General features: G+C 39.7%; 1 protein-coding gene across 1 annotated transcript; it reads right to left on the bottom strand.

The window, feature by feature from the left end:
- Positions 1-1,487: 1,487 nt before the first annotated feature.
- On the bottom strand, positions 1,488-13,803 carry ldlra (low density lipoprotein receptor a). Its single transcript, XM_015003370.2, has 18 exons — positions 13,564-13,803; positions 10,741-10,863; positions 9,962-10,084; positions 9,259-9,639; positions 8,685-8,807; positions 8,465-8,587; positions 8,232-8,351; positions 7,889-8,014; positions 6,579-6,750; positions 6,258-6,485; positions 6,045-6,163; positions 5,815-5,954; positions 5,577-5,718; positions 5,241-5,384; positions 4,847-5,149; positions 4,670-4,750; positions 4,419-4,582; positions 1,488-3,542 (listed from the first exon to the last, which is right to left on the bottom strand). Exons 1-18 carry the CDS (start codon positions 13,607-13,609, stop codon positions 3,486-3,488), a joined length of 2,715 nt encoding a protein of 904 aa, XP_014858856.2. The 5' UTR covers positions 13,610-13,803; the 3' UTR covers positions 1,488-3,485.
- Between the last annotated feature and the right edge of the window lie 2,194 nt (positions 13,804-15,997).

Genomic DNA, 15,997 nt, shown 5'->3' with positions numbered 1-15,997 from the left:
TCAGCAGAAAGCAATATACTCTGCTGTTCCCTTAATTGAAATAACTTTTGAATTACCAAGTACTCTACTAGCACACACTGTAGCCAGAATTGAGGTGGGAATTTTCACCAGAATGTTTTTGTTTTCTCACATCATAAATCACGAGGATATAGCCGTGATCTGGGGCTCTTCTAGGAAAGCGTTTGCTTTCTATGGAATAGCTACAGCAGCTCCAAGTTAAAAAAAAAACAAAACAAAAAAAACAAAACAAAAAACAAACCCAGCCTCACAGTTTGAGCTCTGACTGCATACAGAAACCATATGGGCCGGATAACCGCACAGAGACGGGAGAGATGAATGGATTTGCTCCATGTAAAAGCATTTTCCCTGAAACTGACACCAGAATTTCTTACAGCGTGGCTTCCCGCATAAAATAATTCACAAATAAATCTCAAAAGTGTGGCCTGCATTTGTTTTAATGACCTCCACCAAAGTTGGTGAGAGTGGATGGGGAGACAAATGAATTTCAACGCATAATATTCGTAACGAAAACTTGTTAGAGGCTTCAGATGACTTGAAACAGAGGATCAAACTTAAGCTGGAAAACAAGCTAAACTTGAACTCAGAGCTGTAATGAAATGGTTTAGATCAAGTCAGATTAATGTGTTAGAAAGGTCTAGTCAAAGTCCAAACATAAAGCTGTGGCAAGGTTTGAAAATTCATTCAGTCTGACTGAGCTGGATCGATTTCGTATGGTTGAAATGTATACCGTTAATGCATGACCAAATTCCACTGGTTTAGTTTTATAGCTACTTTATGTTTTACATTAATAAACTGCTTGGAAATTAGGTTCCAAATGAGAAGAGTACAGCATTAAAGTTAACTAGAACAAAATAAACAGCTAAGGTTTGATACTGAAAGTTTCCATAATCTTTATCTACCAGTGGAAGAGACAGTATTATGTAATTTCAACTTTTTTGAGCTTTACATCATGTTATGTGAATCCCCCACTCAGCTCCTTCAGACTGCAGTAGATGCACAGTCCTGGTGGAACTGTGCATCTACTGAGCTCATTATATGAGCTGCTTCTCAGTGCAGTGCTGGTAAAAACGTTGATAAAGGGTTAACAGAGGAGCCATGTTGTGATGACTTCCTGTAGGCGCAGTTTCAGAAAGAGCAGGAGCTTCTTAAAGAGACAGAGGTCTAATTTCAAAGCAGTAAAATACTAAGGTAAATTTCTGTTAAGTCACATTTGATACAGCATTTTTATACAAACTGAAGGTAACACAGTTACTTACTTGATTGTGCTATAAAATGACACTATCTGGCTGGAACACACTTAATAATAACAATAATAATAATAGTCCATAATACTGTCCCTTTAATCGAGCAAAGAAACTAAAGAAATCCAGAAGTCGTGTTAGAGGAGCTCTGAGAGCTGAACTGGTTTACTTCAAGCTGAAGTAACAATAGAACGTTTTTGAAAAACAGATTCTGAACAAAGTTGATTCTGTAATAAATAGAACTGTCTTTATTTACAGAACATCTTGAAAAGCTAAAACATCGGCAACACAAGTGAACAAGTATGTAGAAGACAAATTATGTACATCTATGAACATATTTACAAACTGTGGTTAATCATTGAATAGAAAAAAAGACTTCAGGTATGTTTCTCCTTCCCTGTCTGACACCATAATAGCTGTTTCCATTCATCATAAAATTGCACAAATTTAAATTACAAAATTAAGTTTAATTAACAAACATGCCAATCTCTCTAAAAAAAAAGAAAAAAAAGAAAGAAAAAAGAAAAAAAATCGCGTTAGAATTAAGTGGTTTTTCAGCCATATCAAAATACATGTATTTCACAAAACTGCAATGGAAACGCGTTTGTTCGCGTCACGTGATCAACGGCCGGATGTTCCTATACTGGCGGGAACGACAAAAAAAAAGGGGAAAAAAGGACAACAGGAGGTAGTAGAAAGATGATAGTTTGTTTTTTTGTTTGTTTTTCGGACAATGTGCGGCTGGCTTATCAGTTTATAAAAACGAGTTGAATCCACAGCTCTTCTGTAAAGTCACCGTCTACAATTTCCCCATTTCCAAGGGTCATCAACGCCGACCATAGATGATGAGCGCGAGCGCAGCTGCTGAATTATAAACATACGCCATGAAACAGTTACATCCGTTCCTGCCGTGACTTTTAATGTCTTACCGCGTGAACAAGCTTAATCACCCGTGATTTAAACATTAATTGCGAAATTGCGAGCGTTTTTTCGACTTTAGCGGAATATAGTCAAAAGATTTGCGCACACTCGTAACGGAAACGCAACTAACGACGTCACGTGAACTCAGCAGAACCATTTTATTAACACGGGATGAAGAACAGATTTATAACATAAAATCTTGAGTTCAATAGCACCAACATGAACACAGAGACACTTCTCAATAAAAGGCACATACATTCGCTGTAAAACAAAGCTATAACTTATATCTAGGTGCTGTTGTTTTTTTTTACCACATAAGTGCACATGCCATTCCTTCACCAGGAATGCTGGTGTAAAAGGGGAGGACATAAATATATACTTGACTGGATGCAGAGCATTAAACTCGGCTCGGCTGGTCCCACGTGGCTGCATCAAAGTTTCCCCAGCTCCGAGGAATGCTGAACATATGAACCTTCTGGTCGTTCCATACCGGAGACATCTGGAGAAGATCTAGAGAGCTACACCAAACTTCAAGCAGCGTTTGGTTCTGACGTTTTGTTTTGTTTTTTTTCTAAGCAGGTGAAGTGTAACCACTAGAACCTGAAGAACTTACATTAGTGTCTTTCGGTGGAAGATTTTTGCACAACTAAAAAAAACGCAGCCGTCTTCTCAGTGGTTGACCTGTTGCATTCATGACTTAGTGGAACTATGTTACTGCATGGAGAGCCAGACAAATTGATTGTTAGCTGCAGTTAGAGGTAAAAATAAAAAAAAAATAAAAAAAAACAAACCCTGCCAGTAGAGTACTGTTCAATCTGTCTTAGGTATCTGAAGTGATAAATAACACACACACACAAAAATAAATCTCCATTAAAAGCTTCTTGACTTCTCCTAAACACTTGCTTGATTAGGAAGTTGCAATGAACATTAAGAGAATCAAGAGAAAGCTAAAAAAATATATATATAATAATCTCATCTTAAAAACCGCTTTGCTCCAATTTAACCATCAGGATCACAGTTTAAATATACTGGAGGAAACATGACAGTCAGGCGGTTTGTTTTAAGATATAAACCTGAGATGCTGTATAACATGTGATGTGCACTCTGACGTCAACTTTTTCACCCTGTTATTTTCAAAGTAAAGCATTCGTTTGTTAGTGAGGATGTAGTGGTCTAAGGCTGTCGGACGCAGGCTTCGCATGTTCTCTGCGTGAGGTAAAAAAAATAATAATGAGAATACTAAAGGCCTCGAATAGTGTGTTCACTGAGGCACAATGTTTTTCCCACTTTGTCCTTCTTCTTTCAGTTTTCAATGAAGGAAGGATTGTCCGCCTCTTCGTCCAAGCTCACAATTTGTCTCTGATGAAATGAGAGAAAAGAATGTTAGACATGCGACAGATTGTACCAGGGAGGTTTCTGCTAACGTGGCATTGCAATAGCAATCGTGTAAACATGTCACAATCATAAACTCCAGTGTAAGTTGCACAATTTTATAGCAATGTACAATATATTGGCACCAACATCTGTTATCTGCTGATATTACCCATTTGTAACTTATCGATATCAGTCCGAAAACTGGGCCAATATTAACAACCGAGATTTATTTTTATTTTGTCCTTTTCCAAAGGTGTCGAAATGGTAGTGAAATGGACATAATACTGGTAGATATTGGTTATCACCCACAACAGCAAGATTAATATCGGATATCGATATTGGCCCAAATCTTTTGCATCAGTGCATCCCTACAATTTTATGTAATAAACCAACACAAAGTATGGAGTCATTGTGAAGAGATAAACACTTTCAACCTACAAATAAATATTTCAAAAAATGTTTAGTGGAATTATATTCAGCTCTCTTTGCTTTGATAACTAAATAAATTTCAAGTGCAACCAATTGTCTTTAAGAGAATCCTAAGTGTTAGAGTGGCCCATTCAAAGACCAGCTTTAAATTCAACTGAGAATTTGTGGCAAGACTTGAAAACTCATTAACAGATGCTTTCCATCCAATCTGACTGAGTTTAGGCTATTTTGCAAAGAAGAATGCTTAGAAATCTCAAGCTCTATGTGTAAAGTCAGTAGAGGCATGCTGAAAAACTCTTGTTGGATAATTTCCTAGTTTATGTTGGTATATTATCACACATACTCTTATATAATACGCTGAACTTTGTGGTTGTTATGTGAAAAAGTTCAAATGGTATGAATACTTTATTACAAGCAGCCTTAAAGACTTACTTTAGGGTAGGCGTAACCTTCCAGGCTCTGGCTCCTCCAGATGTGAACCTGGTCCTCAGTGGTTTTCTGATAGACGGGGTTGTGAAAGTGCATTGTGTTGGTGTTCTGGAGCCTGTAGTATCGCCATAGCAACACGCCCCCAACAGCCACCAGACAAAGTATCGCTGTTTTGGGAGGGAGAAATCAAAAGTGAGAGATGTGAGAAAGATGTTTCTGATTGTTGAGAGAAATCAAAATGAGGCCAAACATACCTAGAGGAAGGACCAAGTAAAGCGTTTTTGAGGTGTTGGAGGTAGTTTCAGGAACAGCTGCGACACCTTTAGGTGGAACACCTGAGGATAAGATTATCATGTAATGTTATCATAATGATCAGAGAGAAGGAATCTATAAAAGCAAAAATATTTACAACTGCTACTTTCAAAACTTGCCTGGAGTTGTGACAGGAGCAGCTGTGGTAGTCTGCCAGATTTTAGGCTTTTCTGGCTGAGGCAAGGGCTTCTTTGGTAAAGGTGTGGTGGTCCGAACCGTAGGCTTAGTGGTACGCCGCACTGGCTTGGTGGCTGTAGTGGTGATAATGGGAGGCACTGCGGTAGTAATTGGAACCCGGGGCTTCTGCGTCGTCTTTGGTGCCATCGTCTTTGGTGCCGTCGTCTTTGGTGGCGTTGTAGGGACAACAGGAGGGTGGATAGTCGAGGCCTGAGACTCTGAAGAAGCTGAAGGAATTGGAACAGCTGGCAGAATAGAAACCAAGAGAAGAATGTAGCTATTAATATTTTATCTGAGAAATATTAAAACAACAACTTTCTGCAACAATTTACCCACCAGGCACACATGTCCTCATATCCCCTGCTAGCATCATGTTATCTGGACAGACACAGGTGTATTTTGGGGGGTGGGTGCCTATTTGGGGGGCAGCTAGGCACATGAATTCACAGGTGCTGTTGGATACCTGGCACCAGTTCCTTCCTGCAGCAGGAAATGGAATACAGTTTTGCTTAAGTTGTTGTGCAGATGGAAGGTGTTATTAACATTCTCTTTGTTGGGGTCTTTGTACACTTTTTACTAACAGAGAATACTTTTGTGAGCCACTGAATTACTATCAACTTTAAGTATGTTTGAGTGCATAGCTACGTCTTATTGGGGATGCAATTGTCTTACCAGCAGGTTGTTTGAGGTTGTGGTAAAGAACGATGTCCTCGGGGGACGAAAGATGTTCCGCCACCGGTGCGATGTCACCACCAGTCAGCCTGTTGGCGCTGAGGATGGCGTTATTGCTGACATCTGTCCAGAACACTCTTTCCTAAAAACGACCAGAGCACTACTTGGAAAATTGCGGAAAGAAAAATATCTTGGTGATCATAATTTGTGGGGGATTTTAGCTGGAAAAAATTTCTACCTCGAATACAGTGAGTCCCAGCGGGTGAGCCAGCCTGTCCTCGTCGATGATCAGGGTGCGCCGACCGCTGCCTTGCACATCGATGCTGGAGAGTGTGTGCAGCTTAGAGTCCACCCAGTAGAGGCGCTGGTTCAGCAGGTCTGAGTCACCAGTGGGGGTTGCATGAGAAGAAGACCATTAGCGTTAATGAATAAATAAACAAGCTGAAACCAGATGGGGCATGAGTTCACCTATTGTGATGCCATTGGGCCACACGATGTTGTCTGTGACCAGAGCAGTGCGGTCTACTCCATTAAGGCCTCCCTTCTCGATCTTTGCAGGACTCCCCCAGTCGGTCCAGTACATGAAGCTGTAGGGTAAAAACATTTAAAGATGCTGACGGCTGCAGATCACGCAAACATAAAAATTAGACAAAAAAAAAAAAAAACGACAAAGAAACGCACTTGGTAAGTGGGTCCACCACAATGGCACGGGGCTTTGATAGGTCTTGGTGAAAGAGAGTTTTGCGGCGGCTACCGTCAGCAGTTACCACGGAGACAGTCTTCCGGATGCTGTCAGTCCAGTACAGGTTGCCGTGGACCCAATCGAAGGCTATTCCTTCAGGACCATCGATGTCGCTGCCTATCACCACATGGTGACGGGAGAAGTCCTCTGCTGAGTCCAATGGCGTTCTGGGTGAAAGGTCAAAGCAGCAGTCAAACAAAACCAAACGGCAACATAAAACAATAACACAGCAACTTAAATGTGAATTTAATCCTACCAACCTGTAGATTTTCTTCAGTGAAAGATCGGACCAGTACATCTCTTGGGTGGCGACGTTCATGTCCAGGGCCACCACGTTCTTTAATCGGGGGATCACTCTTGTGTACTCACTTCTGTCCAGGGTCATCTTTCTGACCTCGTGACGGTTGGTGAAGAAAAGGTATGGTGTTGTACCTGCAAAATATATGTCAAGAATTTAAACTATATTATAAAATGATTAATTTTTTTAAAATAAAGGTCATGGGTTTTAAACCGTGGAGCAGCTGTGGAAGAGTCATTGTGGCCAGACAGGCAAAATAAAGTAAATTAGAATTTTTCATGATATTTAAATTTATTTTAAACTCTAACTATAGGCAAGGGTGCATTCACACCAACCCTGTTTAGTCCGCTGTTTTGTTGTTTGTTTGGGTAAGAGTGAAGTTGTGATTGAATTCTGATGCGAACCAAAAAAGTGAACTCTGGTTCACCTAAAAACCTATGTCCCTGTTCGACTGAATGAACTTGAGGATGGTTCAGATGCTTATGAAGATGCAAGTGGAGCAGAGATCAATCCAAAAGCAGGAAGCGGAATATAGTGCAGGCAGGGCATTCTGGGTAAGTACAACCAAAACAAATGTGAGAGTCTAACTCTAGCGGGAGAAATGACTCGTGGTCTTTCACCAAAGACAAGAGAAATCCTACAACCACTAAAATCTGACGCTACTCCGTGTTTGTTTACATTTTATGAAGAAGGAAATTGTTCTCAGTGTCTTGTACAGAGGTTGTTGTGCCATTTCCTTCAGTAGTTTCTGGTGCAGCGCCACCACAGGCAAAGAGAACAGGTTTTTCAAATTGTTTGGCTTGTTTGACACAGCGTAGTGTGAAAGAGAACCGCACCAGCTGAAAATCTAACAAAATTTGCAACTTTGGTTTCCAAATCAAAACAAGCCTACCGGGTGTGAAAACACCCTAAACTACAAGTTATTCCTCGAAGAAAACTTGCTACTGTAGTGTATCTTCACTTTCCAGCAGGTCAGCAAGCGCCATAGTAGAATGCTTTAGATCACATAAAGCATACTTCAATTGACCCAGTCACTTTAAGAATCTCTGGCAAGATTTGGAAATTGATTTTTACAGATGTTCTCCATCCAATCCGACTGAGCTTGAGCTGTTTCGATAATCTCAGTGTCAAGATTAACAAAGTTGTTAGAAAGACACCTACAGCAGTAACAAAAGGTAGTTGGGGGCAAGTACAGAAGTATGCAATGTCACTGTACATCAAATAATAACTTTAGGAATGTGTTTTAAAAATCTGTTTGGTGGTCATGCTTACCAACAGCTTTGCAAGCTTGCGTCGCCGGGTCAATGTGATAACCTTCCTGACAGTCGCATTTGTAGCCCCCCATCTGGTTGATGCATATTTGGCTGCAGGTCTCTGGGTTTGCGCACTCATCAATGTCTAACCCGGAGAAGAAAAAAAAAGTTGAAAAACCAACTAGAACATTGCTAAACCAATGAAAATGATGAGTTCCTTCTTATCTGAAAGCACAGCCTGTCACATAGAAAGACAGCAAACAGATTTCTGGCATCACTTCTTAGCAAGTTTACGGTCTGACCTAACCTGACTGAGAGGGAACGGACATTCAGTCATTTTGTCCTGTCGCTCCGTTGCTTACCTTCACACCGTCTCTTAGCAACGAGGCTGTATCCAGTTGGACACAGGCACTCGTAGCCGATCTTCAAGTCGTTGCAGATGTGAGAGCAGCCGCCGTTGTTGTAGAGGCACTCGTTGGAGCCTGCAGAGATGAGAAGGTGATTTATTTTCCAAAGGATATAATTGCAACTTTCAGAGGACACAATTAGACGTAATTAAGCGGGAAAGCTTTGAATACGGAGTGTCGCTGCTCACCACACTCCCTAAGCGGCTCGTCTGACCAGTCCCTGCAGTCACGCTTGTTGTCGCATACCCGCTCCATGCTTACGCACTCCCCGCTGCGACACTTGAACCAGTTCGGACCATCGCAGTGGCTCGCTGGGGGACGGGAGGGCATGAGAAACGCATCAGGCAACACGCAAAATACGCCGCTGGTCTTCGGGAAGACAGAGCGGGAGACAGGGTTGACATGTACCGTTGACACAGCCGACTTCGTCGCTCCTGTCTGTGCAGTCGTAGCGGTGGTTGCATTGGTTGCTGCCGTGGATGCACGTACCATCGCCGCATTCAAATTCATCAGGACGACACGTGGAATGAGCTACAGAAAGAGAGAGAGAACAGTGGAGGGAATTTTTTTTAACATCTGTTCTATGTTTTCTACATTTTTTTCCAGATAATGTCTCTGATTGTGATTTGCTGGTGTGCTAAAGTCTTAGAAATAGCAGAACCAATTACTTTGTTTCTCATCTTTCATTGACTTTCTTAAAGTTGAGAGTGAGGAGTTCCTTTTTGATACTTTTACCCTGCTTCATGCTGTCAGACAGGTCCTACTTACACTATGAGCTATGTCTGGGATAATCAGGCTCAGCTTTTGTAGTTAAAGCATAACTTAATAATTTGGTTACATTTTATTTATTTATTTTTTAAATAAAACGTTTTGTTAATAATGTATCTGTTTGAATGACAACAAGAAGCTACTTTATCTGCATTACCAGTTCAGAAACTTATAAGTTAATCTTTGAATCAAAAAATTAAATGAAATTATTTACCACATCCATCTTCATCGGATCGATCAAGGCAGTCAGTATCGCCATCGCACCTCCAGCTGACATGGATGCACTCCCCGTTGCCGCACTGGTATTCCTGGGAGGAGCACTGGTGAATGGGAGAGCGCGTGGGGGTCCTGGTGGCGCAGTTCTGCGGCCACTCGTCGGAGCCGTCGGAGCAGTCTGCGTCGCCGTCGCAGGCCCACAGCCGGGGAACACAAACGGTGTTGTTGCATTGGAAGGACAAGCCGCTGCATGTGATTGGCGGGCAGGAGACCTCGTCGCTGCCGTCATCGCAGTCGGCATCTTTGTCGCACACGAAGGAGGAGGAGACGCACTGGCCGTTCGTGCAGCGAAACTCGGAGTCTGAGCACCGCTTGGCAGCTGGGATAGATGGGAATATATATATATTTTAGGATTTCTGCCTTTATTTTACAACAGACTGACAGGAAAGAGGATTGTCGAGGACTGAAGCCTCTATACATGGGTCGCGCGCGTTACCGCCGCTCGCAACATGGAAAAATTTAAGCTAACCACGAAGCAGACAGAAAACAGGCCAGCAAAAACATAAATAAATAAAATAAAAGACCGGTTCTGAAATAAGCCAAACAGGGTAAAGGTAAAGGTGATTTTATTTAAATAGCACATTTTCAGCAACAAGGCAATACAAAGTGCTTTACAGGAATTAAAAGGAACACCTGCTTACCACAGTTCTGTTCATCGGCTCCACTCACGCAGTCCGCTTCTCCGTCACAGTGCCAGGTGCCCGGTATGCACTGGGTCAGATGACCCGAGCACCTGAACTCCGTTGGTTTGCACGTTTTAGCCACTGGAATTGATAGTACAGAAAATATTGGATATTTAACCAAATTTATATTTGCTACCCTATTGAGATATTTGGGTTTGTGTAAACTGAAGGTAAGCCAATACGGGGTTGAAACGATTAATTGTGATTAATGAAATAATGGTCACCAAATTAGATTAACCTGAGCAAAAAATACATTCATTCAATATATTCATTTTGGATTTAACATATGTAAATATGTTAAAACTCAAGTTGTATAGATTTAGCTTTACCTGGTTCAAATTCTGTAAAAATAAATAAAAAAATATATTTCCGAATAAGTACATTTTGCTACCCAAATTTTAAACGATCAACAGATCAGCCCTGCATCATTTACTCTGCAAATGATCAAGAGTTCACTAAAGGAATGCTCTTGTACTCTTGCATTTTAGTAAAAATAATAATAATAATAATAATAATAATAATAATAATATATCTTATTTTAAAAAATTGAAAAAAAAAACCCAATTATTTGTTTACATCTTTTAATATATTTCTAATACTGCATAAAAAAAAACTTAAATGAAAAATCTGCAGAATTTTACCCAATTAATCATCCGAATTATCAATAGAATGATCGATTACTTAAATAATCGTTAGCTGCAGCATATGAACACAGTCCGGCATTGGAGGACGCTCACCGCAGGTTCCGGGAAGCTCATCTGTGCCGTCTCCACAGTCGTCTGTGCCATCACACATCCACATGGATGTGATGATCTTCCCATTCCCACAGAGGAACTGGCCGGGGCCCTGGGTTAAAGCCTCTGTGACAGAAATATGAACATGTGGCTTTAGAAATAATCCAAAACCTAAATCAAAATGGTTTTGTATCAACAATTTAACAGAAGACCAAAGAAGACTGTGATGCAAGTTTCTTCATTATTTTACGTAAGTTGCTCTTAAAATTTCCAAGGTGGGGCCTCCGTAGGTTGGATTTGCGTGTTCACCACATCCCACATTCATTTCACTGGACTGAGTTCCAGAGAATAATTTAGAAGCCGAGTCAGCACCTCCACATTTGATGTCAGTTTCCCAAAGATCAGAAGCCGTAACACTCACCAGTGTAAAACTACCCCCAAGTCCAATTTGTTCATGCACTTTTTTTAAAAATAAGAAAGGCTGGAGTGTGCGTTTAGTCCTCCACACCAGCAGGGGTCCCCACAGAGTACTTGACGTTTCACATTAATCAGATTTGCAAATGTACGAGTAACGCATTAGCATCACTTGAATAGCTTTAATAAGCAGGTAAAATGTAACCAGATTTAGTTAAGTAAGCAGTTAAAATGTTAAGTAAGAATGTTTGAAATTTAACGTGAAAGACAATCCTTAAAATCCACAAAACAAATCATATGTAAAATACTCAACTAATTTCTTTGGTTTCATTTTAACAGCTTGTTTCATCAGTTTATGTTGCTGAAAATGGGAAACTGTTTTCACCCCCACCATCAACACAATGTTTGAAAAAAAAAAAACCGCCACTGCTTCAGAAACAACGATCGCCATGCATCTAAAATCCAAGACGTGACAATGACGTTATTTAACTTTGATTTCAAAATTGTTCTTGTTTTTTTTTTCCTGAAACTGGTGCCACGTTACCAAAGCAATTTCCATGCTGGATGTTTACTTAATGGGCTTAAAGTTCAGAGCTCCAAAGACAAACTGGACCAAATGGCAGCGTTATTGACCGACTGCAAAACACTTCTGGGAAAATAACAAACGTGTTTTTGGTTGCTACACATCTTTGAAATGTTAACATTTTTTTCTAATGTAACCTACCCTCAACAGATTAACTAAAAGAGGAACAAAGAATAAAAAACATTGGAAACTTAAAGAATCACCAAAAATTAATTGATTTCTGCATGAGGTGGAACAAATCAGGATTCTCTCTCTAAATCTACATAGATAAAAGTTTGTTTTTTTTCCATATATTTCAAATGTCGCAAGGACATTTAAAATAAATGTCCTTGTGACTGGCTGCAGTGGTGACAACCAGTTCCGACATGTTTCGACCACACACCATACGCCCAAAACCAGCAAGCCGAGAACTGGTCTGACAGTAACTTCAGGAGCGCCTGAGTTTAAAACCATAACGACAGGAATGTAGTTTCATCACAGTGTTTTTCTTCTTCTTTTTTTTTTTTTTTTTTTTAAAAAAACATCTGTCCCCTCTGCGGTGGATACATCAGCTCTTCTGGGAAACGCTGAAACACTTACAAGTGAAACATAAATTTATCCAATCATAAACAAGCCCATTTATTTGGACGTGGCACGAATATTCCCCTTACATGCCGCCCCACTTTGTGTGATGTGACAATTTATTTTAGCCAGATTTTATGTGATAGTTGCACAATTATGAAGTTGTACAAAAAGAAGGAAAATGAAAACTTGAAAGCTAAGGTGCCAGGCTGTATTTTTCAGCTGGAAACTGCTGAATAAGTTGAAGTCAACAGAGTAAAACTTGCTGAAACATGAAAATTGAGCATAAACAGAAATAAGGGTCGAAGTCGAGAGCTTAGGAGTAAAACATTTAGACAAATATTAGGAAAAGAGGCAGAACTGGCAGCTGACCTGCAGAAGAAACGCAACTGTATGCAGAAAAGTGATGAAGAAGCTAAATTGTTTATGCATCGTATTTTATGTGCAATAAACGAAAAACACATCAGTCACCACAGCATGACGCTGCCGCCACCGTGTTTCAGTTTGTCTTTATGGGTTTGTAATTTCTATTTTTATCCTTTTTTTTCTTTGCATCATAATAGAATATAGGTGGACACATTAACCCAAAAGTAATACTGAGTTGATTCTGAAAGTGCACTTTATTTCATTTAGGGGGATCTGAGTACAAGTGGGGTCAACTACAATTGCACATCAACCCATGTGTACATTTTCATTTGCAAAACAAAATTACATTTATATATAATTTTTCTTCCAATTTTACAATTTTGCAGAATTGTTCTCTCACATATTTTTAAAAAATTTTTATGTTCAAGGGGTATGAATACTTTTGAGCTTTTCAACAGCCAAAAAGCAGCACAAACCTTATTGGATGTAAAAATCCCAAGACAATAAGAACTGGTAAAATAAAATAAAATAAATTTAAATAAAATCAATTTAAAAATCTACTAGAAAACACTTTTTTTTGTAACTTAAAACCATTTTGCTGAGATGTATAAAATTACACATAACAGGAAACGTTTCCTCCTTCCAAACAGAATTTGGAGCGAGCCGGAGAAGATATGTCTGACCTACATACATAAAGAAACGAGCCCTCCCCTCCTCATCTGGTACAGTTAGAGGAGTGGGCACTTTAAACCCTTGAGGAAAAAGTTTGAATTATTTTCTTAAAAAAAAAAAGCCACATGACTGAACCACACAATACAGCAAAAGTAGGAGAAAGTGCATGAATTTGAAACATTTAAACTCGCAAAAAAAATAATAAAAAAATTGTGGAAATGTGAACTTACTGGTGTGACCAAAGAGGCAGATGACAAGAATCAGAGGGAGTCTCATGTTTCTGGCAGATGAATGACCCCTGAAGCCCACCGGTTCTTAAAGAGAGGGAGTCGGACCCCCAACCCTCCCTCCAAGAAAAATTAATAATAAAATTAAAAAAATAGTGGCAGCAGTGTTATTATAGTAACTTGGGCTCCAGCACCGTAGATGCTCGCAGCGTCACAGTCTGACACACAGTGCAGTGATGACAACATCAGAGCCATTTCAATGTGGTCCACGGGTGGGTGGGTGGGACCGGCGGGGGGCCCCGGCGAAGGGGTGGGTGGGGTCTGGGCATGGTGTGATTTCGGAGGTGCACGCCCTCCACATATAGGAGGCGGGGTTTCTGAGCCAATAGCGTTTTTACTACGAAATTTAACCCCTTCGGGAGCGTCTGGAGACATTGGGTTTAATTCATTGGAGGCGAAGCTTCGGGCATGTGATCCGAGGGCAGCGAGGCAGCTGGGAGGCTGGATGGAAATGTTATTGGGGTCAAGGAGAAAAATGTTTAAGAAGGGAAAGTTTCTTTCTTCTTCTCCTTTTTCCAAATTGATACTTAGGAAACCTGTTAGGTCAGACTAACACAGTGGTTCTGAGTCTCTTTAAAACTACTTTAGAACAAGCAGGAAATCAATATTTACTATAACATTCTGATTATTTTTGACTTTTTTTCACATTTTCACATCACACCCACAAACAGACTTATTAAGGTTTAATGTAGTAGACCAACACAAAGTAGAGTGTAATTATTAAATTAGAAAGAAAATGGTTTGAAATTTTTTACTTTTGGTTCAAGCAGGACAATCTTTTTTTCTGGAACTATAATTGACAATCTTATGTGGCAATTCATATTCTCACAAATTCTCAATGGGCTATAAGTCTGGACGTTGACCATTCCAATACATGAATAGAATGAAATTTCTAGACTGGATTTTATTTAAGAGGTCCACAAATGTACAATGTTACCTTCCTAAAATAATGGTCTACATGTCATTTTTCCCAAATGTGATTTTGGCAAGTCTTGTCTTTCCAAACAATATTTTAGGGGGGGAGGGGGGGTAAGACCTGGGTCACTATTTTGGGATAGTGATGACATTCAACCATTTAGTATTTGTCTCTGTAAGCAATTTTTTAACTTAATTTAAATTTAATGATGCTAATTGTGCTGGTCAATTCAGTGAAATGTCCAAGCTGTATTAAAAGTTTTGCAACATACATTTTGACAGGGCAGAGTGTAATTGTATTCCAACTGATTTAAAAGTTTTCCAAGCTTAAAGTCAGAAAAACAAAGAGAAAGTGTCCCCAGAGTTTGTAATTCATTTGGAGAAAAATCAGTTTCTCACCAACGTTGACCTCAAAATCCAATATGGCTGCCTTACGTATGAAACCCAGGCAGTTTGAATCACATTACATTGTTCAAATAGACAGTACTATATAATCTTCTTCAGTAAATTTGTTGCTACTCTCATTAAAAGTACAAAAATACAGACAAAATGTAAAAACAATAGCTAGCTTGCATTGTTAGTAGCCATTAGCAACAGATTTTCAAATAACTGGAACTCAGTTAAATTAGTTTTGACGTCATTCCCAGATCAAAGTTATGACTTTAGAGGTAAATGAATCACGAGGGTAAGAGAGATTCACCTCACAGACAAACCAACAGACACAATTTACTCTGAGGTAACCAAACTAACAGATGATAAACCTCAGAAGAACGCTGTGTGTATCAAATTAGCCGATCAAATCACCCTAATCTAGATTTATGAGGTAAATGACTTTGTCAGCTTTGCAAAAGTTTGTTTGACCTTCTAAAATTCCAAAAACGGTCAATAATTTTCACATCACTGCATCATACAGCTGTAACTGTATGATGCAGTTACAGATGCATCTGTAACTGCATCATTTCCTGGAACGAAAACCGGATTTTCGTTTCCGGTTTCAAAATGATAAAAATGTTCCAAGACGCAGGGCTTCGATGTGGTGTACACCCTGCTGCTGTAACCTAAACCGTTAACAGGAGGAGTCAGCGGTGTCACAGCCGTTTGAGGATCTCAACCGCTCCATTGTTGGGCCTAACGGGTTTTTTAGTGATTGCCAACTGTGAGTGTCAAATCAGGTTCTGCTGGGCGAAATGTGAGTTTCCTCCGGCGCTCCCAAAACAGGAATTTTGGTTTTTACATCACAGTTAATTGGAAAAATCAAAACTGTGATGTTAACCCCATAGTCAAAGACAATGTGAAGTTATTCATTGACTTATAAGATGCTAGCTGCCAAAAAAAAAAAAAAAAAAAAAAAAAAGAAAAAAAGCAAAAGCAAAACCTCTTTGATTCGGTAGCTGTTTTTGCAGAGATATTTGCATTAGGAGCTAGAAAAAAATGTACATGGTAAGATTTTGATTTTTTGTAA

Source organism: Poecilia mexicana, unplaced genomic scaffold (genome assembly GCF_051168715.1).
Source record: "Poecilia mexicana isolate PSO_F unplaced genomic scaffold, ASM5116871v1 scaffold_8, whole genome shotgun sequence".
Taxonomy (NCBI): Eukaryota; Metazoa; Chordata; class Actinopteri; order Cyprinodontiformes; family Poeciliidae; genus Poecilia; species Poecilia mexicana.
Note: the sequence above shows the minus strand (reverse complement) of the source record. Positions and strands in the feature narration are given on the sequence as shown.

What these genes read in the sequence shown, in the direction of transcription:
- ldlra (XM_015003370.2), bottom strand. Translation starts at nt 13,609, where the DNA reads ATGAGACTCCCTCTGATTCTTGTCATCTGCCTCTTTGGTCACACCA. An exon ending in CTGCCTCTTTGGTCACACCA is followed by an intron (nt 10,864 to 13,563) that starts GTAAGTTCACAT and finishes TTTCTGTCACAG; the next exon opens with AGGCTTTAACCCAGGGCCCC. An exon ending in TCACTGAAGAAAATCTACAG is followed by an intron (nt 6,486 to 6,578) that starts GTTGGTAGGATT and finishes CCTTTCACCCAG; the next exon opens with AACGCCATTGGACTCAGCAG.